Source organism: Xiphophorus couchianus, chromosome 16 (genome assembly GCF_001444195.1).
Source record: "Xiphophorus couchianus chromosome 16, X_couchianus-1.0, whole genome shotgun sequence".
NCBI classification, from domain to species: domain Eukaryota; kingdom Metazoa; phylum Chordata; class Actinopteri; order Cyprinodontiformes; family Poeciliidae; genus Xiphophorus; species Xiphophorus couchianus.
In genome coordinates this window covers 11,021,902-11,037,574 of record NC_040243.1, presented here as the reverse complement: position 1 = coordinate 11,037,574, position 15,673 = coordinate 11,021,902, and the positions used below count along the sequence as shown (strand labels likewise).

General features: G+C 42.5%; 1 protein-coding gene across 3 annotated transcripts in view; it reads right to left on the bottom strand.

Moving 5' to 3' along the window:
- Positions 1-15,673, bottom strand: part of bahcc1a (BAH domain and coiled-coil containing 1a) — a 74,627-nt gene that overhangs the window by 12,448 nt on the left and 46,506 nt on the right. For 2 of the 3 annotated variants that reach the window (XM_028042053.1, XM_028042055.1), the window contains 13 exons: positions 13,317-15,599; positions 12,734-12,845; positions 12,437-12,636; positions 12,030-12,191; positions 10,181-10,434; positions 9,750-10,095; positions 7,452-8,387; positions 5,591-5,760; positions 5,113-5,249; positions 4,817-4,930; positions 1,485-1,599; positions 945-1,176; positions 643-834 (listed from right to left, as the gene is read on the bottom strand). In XM_028042053.1, coding sequence (XP_027897854.1) covers positions 643-834; positions 945-1,176; positions 1,485-1,599; positions 4,817-4,930; positions 5,113-5,249; positions 5,591-5,760; positions 7,452-8,387; positions 9,750-10,095; positions 10,181-10,434; positions 12,030-12,191; positions 12,437-12,636; positions 12,734-12,845; positions 13,317-15,599 — 5,253 coding nt within the window. The remainder of the gene's footprint in view (positions 1-642; positions 835-944; positions 1,177-1,484; positions 1,600-4,816; positions 4,931-5,112; positions 5,250-5,590; positions 5,761-7,451; positions 8,388-9,749; positions 10,096-10,180; positions 10,435-12,029; positions 12,192-12,436; positions 12,637-12,733; positions 12,846-13,316; positions 15,600-15,673) is intronic. The other variant, XM_028042054.1, reaches the window with a different exon arrangement.

The following is a 15,673-nucleotide window of genomic DNA, read 5'->3' as shown; positions in this document are numbered from 1 at the left end:
GTGTGTGTGTGTGTTTTTGTCCTGACAGCTCTTTGACCCAGTCTGCAAGTCTCCAGGCTGTCAAAGTCTCTCACAGCCAAGTATCCACAGCTGTGGCGGCACATCTAACCCAGACCAGGCAACAAGGCTGATCACAGAGGTGTTGGATATCCACGAACACTCCAGGCTGTTGCAACATTTATCAGCATTTTTTTTTTTGAACGCCCCATTATTTGTTTATAAAGTAATTTACAAACAGAGAAAATAAGTTCTGGGCTTTAAGATTCATTGTGTGGAGTATACTAAACACTCCCACTGGTAGATACATAAGTTGGAGTTTTTGGTTTTGTGCTTTCACTAGAAAAGCGAATCATGCACTTCACACACTGCAAAATTTATTTACCATTTAATGATCTGATTTTGTTGCATCTTTTAATAAAACTATCAACAAGAGGTACAACAGATGCAGTGTTAGTGCTAGTTAATCTCTAACTACAATTTGCAAAACAGTAAATATAGAGAGTAAAAGTAGATTAAGCAAGTGAATTTAGCTTGTGTGAGGGTAGGCTGCAGAGGACAGGACTAAATAGAGACAGAAGATTTGTTGTAGTGAACTCTAAAGGAAAAGGGTGAAAGAAAACACTATACCAAGCATGTTCTCACCTTGGTCAAAGGAGTCACTCTCAGCTGAGGAGCTTTCCTCCTCCTTTGCTGCTTCCTGCCTCTGACCACGTAGAACCTTTGATCTGGCCTGGTGAAAATAGGAGGAACCTTGCCCCTGCGTGGAGCCTTTCTTGCTTCCATGCCGCACCTGTCCCGACCAGCTTTCTTGGGTAGTACTGTCCACACTGGCTCCTGAGCAGTTCGCAAAAAACAACCCAAAAGAAGAATGTTGTCATTGTCGGCAAAACAACAATGTGCCAGCAGGAAAAAAGGCCACAGGTACAATTAACTAAAGTAGGTACCTGTATCACTTTGTCCTCCCGACTCTCGCCTGGATTCACCTTTGATTCCACCCTGACTTCTTTGTGCATGCTTGAGGTTTAAGCTGCAAGGTGAACCTTCCTTGTCCCTGGAGCCTGTTCCTGAGAGATTCCTTTTAACCGGGGCCTTCTGTTTGAGCTGAGCCACATCACCAGCCAGCTTGGAGCTGAGCACGCTGTGAACACTGCTTTTTCTGCAGCCCTGTGCTTTTATCTGGTACAACAGAGAGACATGAGAGAGACAGAGAAAGCCAGTTACACTCCCGCTTACAGCGGCCACAAATAGCCTCTGAATGTCAGGGCCCTCATTTACACATGCACTGAGAGAAAAACAGAACAGCAGAAGCCTCAATGAAATAGACATTAATATGGAGAGCAGCGGATTTGACTCCTGAGGGTAGTACCTAATTAGAAAAAGTGTGCCACAAAGGAATATATCAAATGCAAAGTAACAAAGAGAGCGGCCTTTTTCATTTCTGGCTGCACACAGGACAAAAGGGAGTAGAACAAGAGGACCCTGACCTGTACAGTGCTGATTCGCTCGAAGCCTTGACTGGACAGCCTCTTCTTCCGTCTCTGGGTCTCTCCGCCCCCTCCCAGGTCCTCAGGCGATGAGCTGAGCCCCACCCCCACTGACCTGCCAGTCAAAACATGAGAGACATTTATCAGAGGAGAATGGAGTTAGTTTGAAAGAAAAATAGGACGGTAGGACATTACAGATAAAAAACACAGCTTGAGCCACATCTCTGTGGTATCTAATAACAGTGCTCTCTGTGTCTGGTTCACAGAGTGACAAAAAAGGACAAGGAGGGCTCAGCGTCTGAGACACACTTGAAAAACTGGTTCTAATAAGCGCTGCTGGAGAGCAACATGGTATAGGAGGCGTTAAAGCGTTTCGAGAAAAAGCCTTTAGGACTTTTAGAAACACCATCTCTCTAAAGGCTGATGAAAGTTTTTTTTTTTTCTTTTTAAGTAAATTGTATTCAGCAGTACAAGTAGATTTTTCATAGCACTGAGAAACACAGAGAAGCATCACAACCAAACTTTTAACAATCAGTAATGGGCTGGTAACAGCATCCAAGTAAATTAGTGGTTTTAAAAAGCAATCACTTCAAAACCAATAAAATGTTTTCAGAACCACAAACAACTTTGGACACTTTTTTTTTCCCCAAAATTGCTTCTAATGAGAATAGTAATAAAGGACCAAAACAACAAGAGTTTTATTTAGAAGCATAAAAGTACAAGCAACACTCCTTCTTCTATTTGCACACCTGTATCCAGCTGGTTGAAAAAAGGCAACTTATTACTGTTTACTAAAAGAAATACAATGCCTATTATTGACCTAAAGTGGATTATTTCATGTCAACAGTCCGTTGGTGCCACTTTTTTGCATTACCAACTATCAAAAATTGTGAGTTTATCACAGAGGTGGAAAGTGGTGTTGTAGGCTTTTCACATTGTTGGGGTGATCTAGCAAGTCTGAATTTTCACTAAGTCCAATAGTTTTTCACACTGTGCAATGATGCTGACAATAAAGAGGAGACTGTATTGGCTACTGCAGCTCCTAATTTGTCTTGGCCATGTCACCTACCCTACCCTGTCCTCAGATATCCGTAGACAGCTGTTGCTGTGGGTGAAGGGTGAACAGAGAGCACTTGCCAGGTTAACCTAGAATTGCAGCAAGGAGATTGTTTGCTGCAAGAGTAGCAGACACTTATCAATCCTCAGCTGGAAATCTTCAAGTATCACATCTGTTAAGCTACTGACTGCAATATCAGACTGGTCTTTATTCTAAATTTTTGCTTAACTCTATATATAAAAATCAAATTAACAATAGCTAAGTGTACTAGTTCCAAAATACATCATCATGCAAGTGCAATATATGATTACCTATAATAAAGATAATTTTATGAAATATACCATATACAGCAAAATTTATTTTGTCTTCATTTGTATATTGTTTCACATAAAACGTCCATTTAATTCTGTGGGTGAGCATATTCTGCTGAAATAACGTAATTAGCAAATGCAGACATGCACCTGTAATCTATTGAAACAAAAAAGTAGAGAATTTATGTGTTTTTTTTTTTTTTTGTGGAAGTGGGTAGTTTGGCAGTTGGGCTGTCTTCGTTTCCCACTGACAGACTGAGTGGCAGAGGTACCAGTGATTTGTGAGCTGTCCCTGTGAGGCAAATCCTGCCGTGCCTTGCTCTCTGCTGCTGACAAACACAACATGACACAGTGACTCCTATCTGTAGGGGGCTTTAGGGGTTGAGGATGCAGTGGCTAATAAAGAAAATTGATTAGTGGGGTTTGCCAGCAAGCAATGGTTATAATAATGCAGCCCTTTCCCCCTAAAAGCACTTAGAAATAAAGCAAAAAACATTGAAACTTTGCAGTAAAGTGCTCCTACATGTATATGTAGATTGATATTCAGCAGATGGAGAGATGCTTGAATGGAGCAAACAAAAGTGAGTTAAAACTTCAGGGTTGCCTTGAAAAAAAAAGTTTTGTACAAGTGAGGAATATTCTGAGGTTTACTATATTCTGACCTGTACAAACAATATTCCTGTCCTCTCTACCTCCCCGCAGAGACCTGGCCTGTTAACTTTTCATCTTGGTGTCATTGTCACCTGTCATCAGTGTCCCCTATCTGATTACTGTTTGCATGGTGAGGGGGCAAAGGTGCACAGGCGGATGCAAAATGGAAGTGACATTGCAGAGGGTCAGCTGGGAACACTGTGGACTGTTGCCCAGAAAGCACAGACAGAAGGAGGGTAGAAGATGGATAAAAGAAAATGCCATAAGGTGGCCTGTTGTGTCTTAATTCCATGTAAACCCTAAAAACAAGGCTCATTAAAGCCTGTTTAGAAACCCTTCAGAATCATGGTGACCACTATCAAAAACTTATATTGTGCTTACAGAAAAGAATGTGTCTTTTTATTTTTCTGATATTCCCAATATTCTACGTAAAGCCGTTTGAGCGTCCACGTTGCTTTGGACCCTTTTGTGCAAAGATACAAATGCCATGTCACATTCCTGCTGCCACCCTCAAGTTCGTACAAGTTAAAAAAAAAGATCCCAAAAGTTGAATGGTGTTCAAAGACCCACAGTGATGAACCGTTTTCAGTGTTATTACATGTAGCCTGCCATATCTGACAGTGGCTCGTCTGCATATTCATTATTTGCCACACCTACACCTCCAGAGTGTTTGTTTTTATCATTTGACAAAATCACTCAATTTTAGTAAAAGTCCCAAAAGTGGTCGTCAAACTCCACATATATGTTTGTGATAGGATAGAAAAGGGTCATGGCATCACTACAGAACCAGTTAAGAAGTACATAGCGTGTTATGGATGTTATACATATTTAACTCTTCGTTACTGGTATCCAAAGATCAGCTTTATCTCCAAAGGCTGTCGTGTCATATATGTATGTTTAGGAAATAGTAGACAGCAAGGAAAAATCTTATCAACTTAAAACATTAATATACAAACTGGTATCCAGTAAGTTTGACACCATTAGTTTTGTTGAAGTGTATCATTTCTTAACATTAGGTAAATATAGTCGAATTAAAATCTGTCGAATTTGGATCTTAATTATTTGTGTGTGTAAGTAAGACAATGTTTCTGCAACTGAAAAATATTTTAAGACACATCTGAGTCAGGTGTACCAATAAAGATAACTTATAGTCCTGGTGTTTATTCGATCAAGAAGAGTTCAAATAAGAAAGGGGGGATTCCTAAACACTCCCATGTCCTGTTTATGCCAGTGAGGGAGATCTCTGGTTGCTGGTGATTTCATTAAAGCTTTGAATACAGTCAGCAAGCGGAGATGGACTGATTTACACTTACTTGACTTTCCTTTGGCCCTCATTTGAGGACACAGGACCCGTGGTTAGGGTGGGCTTCCTCTTCCTTGGACGTCCAGGCCCTCGCCTTGCAGGACTTCGAGGTGTTTCCTCCTTCCTGCATACACAAGAGGATGTAAACACACAAGAAGGGAGAGGAGCTTGCATTAAAACCATAAGGTGCTATTTGTGAAACACTAAATATAATCCTCTCTAAAGCTGAAAGCATGCTGCCTTAAATTTTGACTAATTTGACTGTGTTTGCTTGAAAAGTCGTGAAGCTTTATGGAAAAAACTCACTGATGATCGTGCTTCCTCTGAAGTTTGGCCAGCTCCTTTTGTTTCTCTTTGTAGCGACGCTGTATATCAGCCAGTTTTACACGCATTTCAAGCTCAGGGCCATCCATTGTTTCCATGCTAACTTTAGCAGGGCATACCTGAAAAAAGCAAATATTAGAGATAAAGCTTGGTATTTGTTTCATAGCTGATTTTTTAACAGAGTAAAAAAATAAAATCTGTGAAAAGAGTGACTATGCAATCTGATGAATATCCTTAGATAGAAAGCCTTTTAACTAATTTGAATAAATAACTTAATTTCACTGCATTGTTTGATATCTAGGAGAAATTTGGAATGTATTAAAATCTGTCTATTTGACAGATTTCTTCTGAAAAGTTCTTGAAGATGACAGTTGTAATGAATTGGCTCTATATAAATAATGTCAATTTGAAACTGAAAGAATTTAAATTAATGATCTCCTCTCATCAGTTTCAGCCTTACCGGCTCATTACGAGGCGCCCAGCTGAACTTTCTTCGTAAATTGAAGATACGACGAGCTGAGAAGCTTTGCTGTGGGCCAGTTTTACTGCTCTCCTGTGATCCCGCCTCCAAGGCGCGGGCTGTCGCCAAGGTGGCAAGACTTTGGAGATCAAACATGAGCAGGTCCTCCTCTGTAAGGAAACAAAGGACGAATGTTTAAGCTTATTACATTAACAGTCATATTTTTATAGATACCCATGATCATGGTGTATCGTAACGTGTTGCATGAAGGCTACTTCTAGCAGTCATTGAGAGAGAGGCAGGGTACGCACTGGACAGACAGCTGGGCATAATAAAACTTACTGACAAATCTAACTTAATCATGTTTTTGAACCACAGGAGGAATAGCATAGAGAAAACCAAGGTATGGATGGAGAAATCATGCATGAACCAAGACTGAAACTCAGGACCCTCTTACTGCAGTATTACAGTATTAACAACTGTGCCATTTTGCAGCCTGCTGCCAAATATAAACGTATAAAAGCAACACTTTTTTTTTTTTTGCTTTTTTATCTCTTTGCTTGGTAAAGAATGCTTTTGTGCCTCTAAACTGACTTAAACTGTTAATGTTCTACCATGGAAATGATGTTCCTTATTCTGTAATCATGTGATTTTTTTTTTCTGAGCCCTCATAAGGGAGCAGTGAAACGCATTTATGTTGTGGTAAATACAAAACATTCTTTTGTATTAATTAAAAAAAACACAGTGCTTTGAACAGTGAGAATGCTTTTAAAGCCACTTTAAACAATAGGCTCTAATTAGCGAGGCAATGCTCAACAACTTGAAATCATGTACTGCCTTTGTGACTGCAAATAAGACTTTTGATAACATGTTGTGTTTGGGAGGAATGGAAAAGAAATCGATGTGCCTCCTTTTTGATTTAACTGCATGTGCACGTGTGGCTCAAACAGCTGCCGGATGGAGAGACGGTGAGATAGCTTCCTCGACTGGACATAAGAGAGAGGCAGCAAGAAAGGGGGTGCACACCCTTTCCTGAGAGTTCAGCACTGTAGTGTTTCTTCTCCTTCCTCTCTTGAGGCTTCTGCATCTTTAAAACCAGGTTTTATGATATAAAACGTGCTTTTAACATGCAATAGATGAGCAACACAAGGCAAGCATGAAAGGAGCCTCTCTGGGGACATGTTAAAGTCCATCAAATGCTCCTGAGATCAGCATGAAGAGATGAGTAACTGGGAGGGAGCTTGCAGGATAGTCTCAATGGAAAGAGAAAAAGGAGCAAGGGTAAGAAGTGTGTTGCTATTTCTATGTCAATACCTGTCATTACAACAACTTGAACTTTTTCACATTCTGTCATGTTTCAGCCACGAACTTCCATTTATTCTGCTAGAGTTTTATGTACCAGACCAACAAACGGTAGCATACAATTGTTGACTGAAAGGAAAATGATGCATGATTTTGAAAGGAGCTTTTTAAAGGCATGTATATTCAGTTTGTTTTGCAGCAGCTACAGCTGCACATATTTTGCAGTGTGTCTCAACCACCACTGCACATAGAAAGTTTTTTTTTTTTTTTTTCCCCCAAACAGTTCAAGCTCACTCAGATTGGATGATTGGATAACTTGGTGTTCAAGTCATTCCGCAGACTTACAATTGAATTTACATCTGGGCTTTGACTGGGCCAATCCAACACATGAATGTTTTGATCTAAACTCTTCCAATGTAGCAACAAAAATGAAAAATGTATAATTTTCTTTTGCTTTAAAGTTATAGGCTACGCCTATAAAAATGCATTAGCACGTATGATTGTAACAAAATCAAAACAGAAGTACTGAGTGAATCATGCAAGACCCACTGTCACTCACCAGGGGTTTTTCCACAGATGTGCTTCATCTGCTGCAGCTCCAGATCTGCAAGCTCACTTAGAAGCTCCATGCCCTTGTTGGGGGCGCACTGTGATAGCACAGTTGATGGTGTGCTATTGGAGAACAAGGGGAATGGGGGTACATCTGTGCAAAAAGCAGCGGCAATCAGCAGCTCCAGACTCCAGTAGCAGGGCACATAAGGTTTGCAGGGCACAGCAATAGCTTCTTCGCCATTGCTGCAGGCGGAGGTTGAGGCAGGCGAAGGACACAGAAATTCTACTGCAGCATCTTCTTGGGTCATCTTATTCTCATGCTCACTCTCCTTTGCTGCCTCTGGCTGGGAGCATGGCGACTCATAGACAGCAGGGGAAGCGGGGTCAAGATCTATGATGGCAGGCATCTCTGACTCCTCTGCATGTAGGTTGACCTTTTGATCATGTAGCACCTGACTCTCCTCACCCACCACCTCCTCATCGTCTTCCTCCTCTAAAGTAATGACAGCATGTGGCCCACTGGGCTGCTCTGTCACAAGAGGAACTGGGCAGAACGCCGTCTCACAGACTGAGCTCACAACTGGGGGGCAAGAAAGCACATCTGCCTCAGCTGAACGCTCTTCGTCGGCCCCCTCCTCTTCTGGCACATAGTTGACTCCCGCGGCGACCTCCACCTCCTCCCTCAGTTGTAGGGCTCTCTCATTCATGCTTTCCTCCTCTCCTGGCTCCACTTCCTTGAGTGGGAGTGGCTCTGTGAGGGGCATGACTGGCACCTGGCAGTCTAACTCCTCCTCTAGACCAGCAAGAGACTGGGGAGCGTGCTCTGGAGGTTCTGCTTGGACCGCTTCCAGATCAGCCGGTTGAGCCAGGCGAACATCCTGCGGGGATGGTCCATTTCTGTATCCCAGGGCAATGGCTGGGTATGTATATCCTGGAGGCAAATCTAAAAGCAGACAGAATTATGAATAGTAGGTGCTGAGGACAATTATTGCAAGCTTTCCTTTTTGTGTGCAGAGTTTTAAGAACTGAGTAACAGCTTAATGAAGATGCTCTTGGCTCTATCTCCCAGCAGCAGAAAGGGGCTCAGAGAAATCTGTATGTGTTTAATTTAAAGTCTGCCAGGCCTTTGGTTTATCCGCTACACTAAAAATTCCTCTGGCATGCAGTAAACATTAGCCAGACATCATAATGATGAAAAGAGAGTAATGGTTGAGCTAGGTGGGGGACATGGCTGAGGTATTTCTTGGTGATCACCAAGGGAACGATGTCCAAAATGCAGCCGTCACAGACGGCAGCCATTTTCCTGAGCTCTGAGTTGTTTAGTCAGTTGGGGGGTTTCCAGAAGAGCCACCCACACATTTTTATCACAACACCAGCTGAAATAAGAGATCACTGAATGCCGATTACCATTCAGTGTATTTTCAGCGTGGTGCTTAATCCTTGAGAACTTTTCCTTTGTTAGCAAATTGACTTATTTTACTTTAGATGTATTGGTGAATCCCGATAAATTTGAATATTCTCTAAAAGTTAATTAATTTTGATATTTACATTTTATGAAGGAAAACTTGTCAATTATTTATTTGTAGTAATTTTGATAATATCACCCGTCAATGGCTTATCAAAGTTTCATCGCATGGTGGCAGACTGCTGAGGAGTTATTGTCCCTACTATTATCTCAAAGATTCAGGCCTGGTGACTGGCCAGTCAATGATGATGATACCATTGTCATTAAAGTAGATACTTTTGTTTTGGGTGTGAGTGTAAGTGCTAGACTAACACCAGCAAAAACATTGAAATCACTCTTGAAATCATTAACTTTGGAAACTTCAACTTTACACCATTAGCAACTTGGAATCTGCTTTTCTACTTTAAGTTCTGGGACACTGATTTCCAGATTAATTGTACTTGATTTTTAAAGCAGGACTTTGGACCAATGTGCAACAGTCCAGTCTTTTCTCTCCTCAACTCGGGCAAGACTCTTCAGAAATTGTCTCTGGTTCAGTAGTGGTTTAATGCAAACAAAGTGGCTCTTGAAGCACTGACTCATGCTTACATCTTGTGAAATAAAACTTCCCAGTCAGTCTTTTGTAATATTCATCTTTTCAAAGAAATTGGATTTTAGGCTTTCATTAGTCATTATCATCAGTATGGACAGAAGTGGATGAAATGACCATGTTTAATGACCAGCTTAAGATTGAAATTATTTTGAAGAAATAAACTAATGTTCACTTTTACTGAGATTCACTTGAATCCAAAAAGCACTTTGCAGTTGAAGACAATAAATACTTCTTTCCCTGTTGCTTACCAGGCTCCAGAGATTCTGGGTAATCTTGAGGGGCCTGTCCTTCGCCCCTCTTATCCTGGGATTCAGGACCCTTGAGCATCTGAGGTGGTGCAGGACTGATTGCAGGAGAGTGAGGGGTTGCCGCCATGGGGCTGGGTGCTGGGCAGGGTGTAGAAGGAGTGCTTCTGGGATGTTGGCGCAGTGAGGGGGATTGGTAACAAGGGGACAAGTGAGTGGCACAGGCTCCAGGGGGTGAGTTGCTTCTCCGTGGGGGGTTATACGAGTAGTTCTTAGCAGGTTTGGATGGTCTTGGCTCTGTAATCAGTTCTTCTAGTTCATCTGACGGCTCGTCTGGTCTCTTGTGTATCTGCCATATCAAAAAGTTTAGTTTTATACACATATCATGTGTGTCTTTAAAATACAATAAACACACACCAAGACTTAATACCCACCTGTTCATTGTGCGTGGATTGATGCTGCATGGTGTGTGCAGCCCTGTGTTGCTGTTGAGGCTGAGGAGGTAGCTGCAGCTGCTGCGACTGGTGATTCTGGTGCTGATGCTGGAGCTGTTGGTGCTGCTGGAACGCGTACAGCTCCTGTTGCCGTAGAAACTGAGATCGGGAGTACACAGCAGGATGTTGCATGTGGGAGGGTGGGCCCCGCGAGCTATACACAGGGGGCCACAGCCCTTGCTGCTCGATCACGTCTAATGAGAAAAAGGAAGGAGGAATTCAATGAGGGGACTCTACGCTACAACAAAAGCCCATGCATGCACACCCATGCACACATTCTTTTTTCATATCACCATGTATAGCACTCTACCATACATTGCCATGCAGATAACAATTCTTTTCTCTTTTTCTATCATAATGTACCTGTCAGAAGACAATTGTCAAACAGCAAAAACCATTAGGGATCATTTAAAAACCATTGTATTCACATTTTATAGAAACATCGATCCTTTCAAAAAAATCTTTTTGACTTCACTGCACAACATCTCCCCAGGCAGCAAAAATCCCACACTCTCCCTCCTCTGTTTAAAACAAAAAGCACTTTCTTACAATCTTCTCTGAGAATTTTGGAATGTAGGAGGAAAGTTTAAACAATGGTAGAATGACACCAGATGATTATTGTTTTTAGGTTGATTAGAGGTCAAGCTGCAGGCTGAAAATAGAACTGCGTCCCTTCAGAGAACTCAGGAATGCCCCACCTGCTCAATCAAACCTCAATGAAATGGGGGATTTTCAGCCTAACTCCCATGTCTCAAAGTGTACTTCCTCTCTTACGGCAGATGTTACGCTCAAGGAACCACACAACAACCTTATTTTCCCGTTCCCTCTCTGTGTGACTTTATTATGCATTTCCTATTAACAGGTTCATCTACTTTTTTCTTAATTCCTTCTTTTGTCATACCCCAACAATTTGAGTCAGACTTGAATATGCAAATATTTCCCTGTAGGGTAGTTTGTGTTGATCCATTTCCTTCTCAGTTGTTAGTCCCACAGAGCGACGATTGAACTGCAGGTTCTAAGACTGTGAGCAGGCAGATTAAAGTTGTCTGTCTATTGACTAAATATGTGTATTTGGTGGCTTATAAAAGCAATCATTCTGTCACATTTGTTATTTTTCCTCCCCTGAGCATTCAAAGTTTATTGTAGTGCACATGATGTGCAAAAGTATTTACACTACTTGAATTTTTGTCATATTACAGACAAAAACTTCAATATATCAATATAGGATTTTATGCTATAGACCAACATTTGGTGGTGTTGTGAAGTAGAAAAATGAGACAATTTTATAATTAACAAGTTAAAATCTAAAACGAGGGGCAAGCATTTGTACATAGCTCCTCTGAGTGTGTTTATTAAATGTTTATTTTGGGGTATATTTACCAGTCCATACATTAAGATATTGAAATGTTTCACCATTCCTCTTTAGCTCTTGGGGCCTTGATGGAGGCATTCTGACACATAAATATAACTTGATCCCAACCATTCAGTTGCAGCTCTGTATGTTAAATGTTTTTGTCCGGAAGGATGTTGAGTTTCCTTCTAGTCTAAAGTCTTTTATTGCTTCTAATATGTTTTCTTACAAAATCACCACTAATTCTTTAAATTTACTGTGATCAAACAAACACTAAAAAACACTGGAGTTTATTTAAAAAGACGTTTGAATGTCTAATTCAAACATTCAAACAAGTAAACATTATTTATTCAAGTAAATAATGTTTAATTGAATTACTATTATACACTTATTTTTATTTTATTTTTTTACATTTGATAGCGTAAAATTGTGGCATACCCAAGTGATGTGGCGCTGGATGGGGTGCAGGCTCAGAGGGAAGGACCACTAACTGGGCTGAGGGGTCCTGTGGTAGAGGAAGGACTGGCTGCAGAGGGCCTGGCATGGCTGAAGAAAAACCTGGAGGCAGGTTCTGATGCAACGGTGTATGACCTATACCTGCTGTACAATATTGATTACAACAGAGATTACAAAACTAATATATGCATGTGATTACCAGTTTCAAAACCCAGAAGAATAAAAGGCGACTTGAAATAGCTTCATTTAAAAACAAAATGGTAACAAAAAGCATGGAGGGAATTTGTAAAATACAAGTTTTGCATTTTCAAAACTTGGATTTTAAATTGACACCGCTGCAAACAAGACATGTGTAACGGTAGATTTTTTTTGTTTTTGTTTTTTTTTACCATAAGAATGTCCTGTCATCCAAAGGGATGGACTTCCAGTTCTTGGCATCCAATGATGGTGAGCAGAATGTGCAGCAGGGTCTCCTAACTGACCAGACTGGAGGGATGTCCCACCAGGGACCATCAGATGGGAGGTGAGGTCTCCATGGCAGCTGGTGGAAGGGTGGATCCTTGCAAACTCCACACGTTCCTTATTATCCCTGTCATTATAAAATTGAGGAGCAGAGGAATACAGTACATGTTTTTGGGTTTTTTTCAAAGCAAACTTGTGTAGCCTTGGGATTTACATTTACATACCTGATGTATGGGTCTCTATCTCTATCCAGACAATTGAGACCCATTTGTTCTTCATTTAGCCTTTTCCTTTCCTCCTCATTGGGATCCACAGGATACATGGAGCGGGGCAATCCTGTGAAACAAACATTACTTATAAGGCAGATACTCCTAATAGTCTTCTCATTGCAAAACTATGCATTAAAAATATGAATTCATGCTGATACTAGTTACACGTTTTTCAAAGTTCTGAAATATGGACATATGCAATTTAGTTATGCTACTGGTGCAAATAAAAAAAAGGACTTTCTGTTTGTTTGCAAAACCCAATATTTGAGACTGGATATAATATGAAAATATATTAATTGAATGATTATTTGGGGTAAAATTCAACAGTAATCAGCAACATTCATCAAAATTTGAGTTCAATTTGCATTTAAAAAGAATCCTGAAAGAGGTGACCAGACATTGCTAAATAACAAAACTAAATAAAAAAATTTACTTCTATTGACCACAACAAATTTTTAAAATGTTGGCCTTCTGAATATTTTATTTTTGTTTCAACAATTTGTTACACTTCCATTTGTTGTGCATTGCTCTATCCTACCTTTCACAGAGTTATGTACTCGTCCCTGCCGGCTGTTGGGGTGACTGTCTCCTGAACGGCATGGCGGCTCCCTTTGTCTGGCGACTGCTACTGCAATTCCCACTGGTGGCTGCCGCACCTCGTTTTCCACATGACCCGCCTCCCCCGTTTCTCTGCTCCTTACACTGTAATCAGGGCGCTCACCATCAGCAGGACCCTTCCTGGAAGGGAGAGTCTGCTTGTTGCCCTGGAGAGCACAGCTACCCCCTGATGGACCCGATTTGAGACTTCCCAGACCCCCAAATGGGCTCTTCTGAGAAAGAAGCAATGGTTGTTGCTGGTTGCTGTACTTCAGCAGACTTTTCATGGCACTGTTCTCGCCCTGAGTAGGACCTTGGGCGTCCGGTTGCTGCTGTGGCTGTTGCTGACTGAGAGTGGGTGCGGGTGGGGGCTGTTGAGGAGGGAGCCCTAATCCTTGCTGTTGTTGCTGCTGTTGCCGTTGTGAGTGTTGTCCACCAGAGCCTCCTAACTCCATGTACGACCTCCTCTGCTCCTCCTCAGGTTGTGACATGTGATGTGGAGGCCTCATTCCCCACGGAGGTACAGGAGGTTGCTGATGGTGATGTTGCCCACTGTTGTTGTTATACCCATAAGGAGACATGTCCATCTTTCTCTTAAGCTCCTGATTGTTACTCTGGTTCAGCTCAGCTGGAGAAGGAGCATCAGGGCCAGGTCTGCCATGCTGCTGGTGACGAATCCTAGCTACCTTTTGGCCTTCTCTCTGTAATGAGCAGCTGCCTCCAGAAGTATGGGGTGCTCCAGGCCCTGCATGTTGTCCCATGTTTTTGTTTCCAAGTGGGGAAGAATTAGGTGGAGGTCCCTGATGGGAACAGTCTCTGTAAGGAGAGGAGTTGACAGAATGAGGGACAGAATGCCCCGCCTTCGGTCCCTGGGAAAGTGAAGGTCTGAACACATCCATGTCCACCGAACTATTAATACACTCTGCGCTCCGTGATCGTACAACTTGGTGCTGTTGTTGAGAATGGGGTGTTTTTTGTTGTTGCTGTTGGGGTTGCGAAGGAAGCTGTGAGGGCTGAACATGTTGATGGTGAGACTGCATCCAGTCTAGAGACTTCTCTGTCTTTCTGTATGGATGCTGCTGTTGCTGTTTTCTCTGCCAGTTACTATGGTGCCCACTTCCACCTTTTTCAATTGCTTTGTCCTTGGAGGTGCTGCCTCCGCCGTTTACCACACCCTGGCAATCAGGGTTACCAAGCTGGAAAGGTCCATTTGTTTTGTCCCCTAGATCTGCCACAGATGGTACAAATGTTGGCCCTGTGACTTTAGGCTCCCGTCCTACATTGATTGTCCCTCTGTCTTGTGAGGCAGGGTTGGCCAAAGGAGCAGGTGGGGGTGGACAGAAAAAATCTGGATGGTGGTGGGTATGGTGGGAATGATGTGGGTGGTGTGGATGGCTGGGGTGGAGCTGAAGGCAATGGAATCCCCCTGGATGAGGATGTGAATGGGGGTGAGCATGAGGATGGGGATGACTATGTGCCCCTCCGGCAGCAGAGCCCATGTGTAAGGGTGGAGGTACTGAGTAGGGCAGTGAGTGATGAAGTGGTGCCTGACCCCTTTCCAGACAATCTGAAGGCTGTTCACTAATCCTCATCTCACCACTTACCCCTTCTTTGGTGCAGCGACCATTGACATTGGACCCTATATGCCTGCCCTGGCTGCTCCCCCCATCTACCATAGATCGAAGGCCTGTGCCCTCTCCACCACAGCTTGGCAAGGAGACTTTCGACCCTGTTGTCGTTCCTGGATCTCCATTTGGCATCTTGCCATTATGTAAACAAGCACTAAGGGGCTTGCTCATAGTCTGATGGTGATCTTTAGTGTACTCCATAGTAAGCGATGCTTTATGTCTCTCCAGCGCTCGACTATTGACCTCCTCTAATGGCAGTGGGTGCTGTGGATAGTGAGACTGCTGCTGATGGGTGTGGGAATGGTGGTGGTGTGTGGTCTGAGGTGTCTGGTGATTCTGGTGTTGCTGTTGCTGCTGCTGTCTCTCTTTAGCATCTTGTTTTCCACTGGATCTTTCCTTGTCCTTGACAGGTACCACTCCTCTCTCTACTGTTCCCTCTTTAAGACCCTTATGTATACCTGCCCCCAAGCCTGGATCTCTGTCCCTGCTGCAGGACCCCTGAGAGTGTCCTGAACCTGTCCTAGACATTGATGGCAGGCTGTGATTGGCTGAAATGAGTGATGGCTGGGATGGGAGACCCCGCAGGTAAAAGTTTTCTAGAACAGAAAAGAAGGCATGTAAGCAAAGAAGGTTACATTAGATGAATAAAGGTGTTCTCAACTGTCTTCTT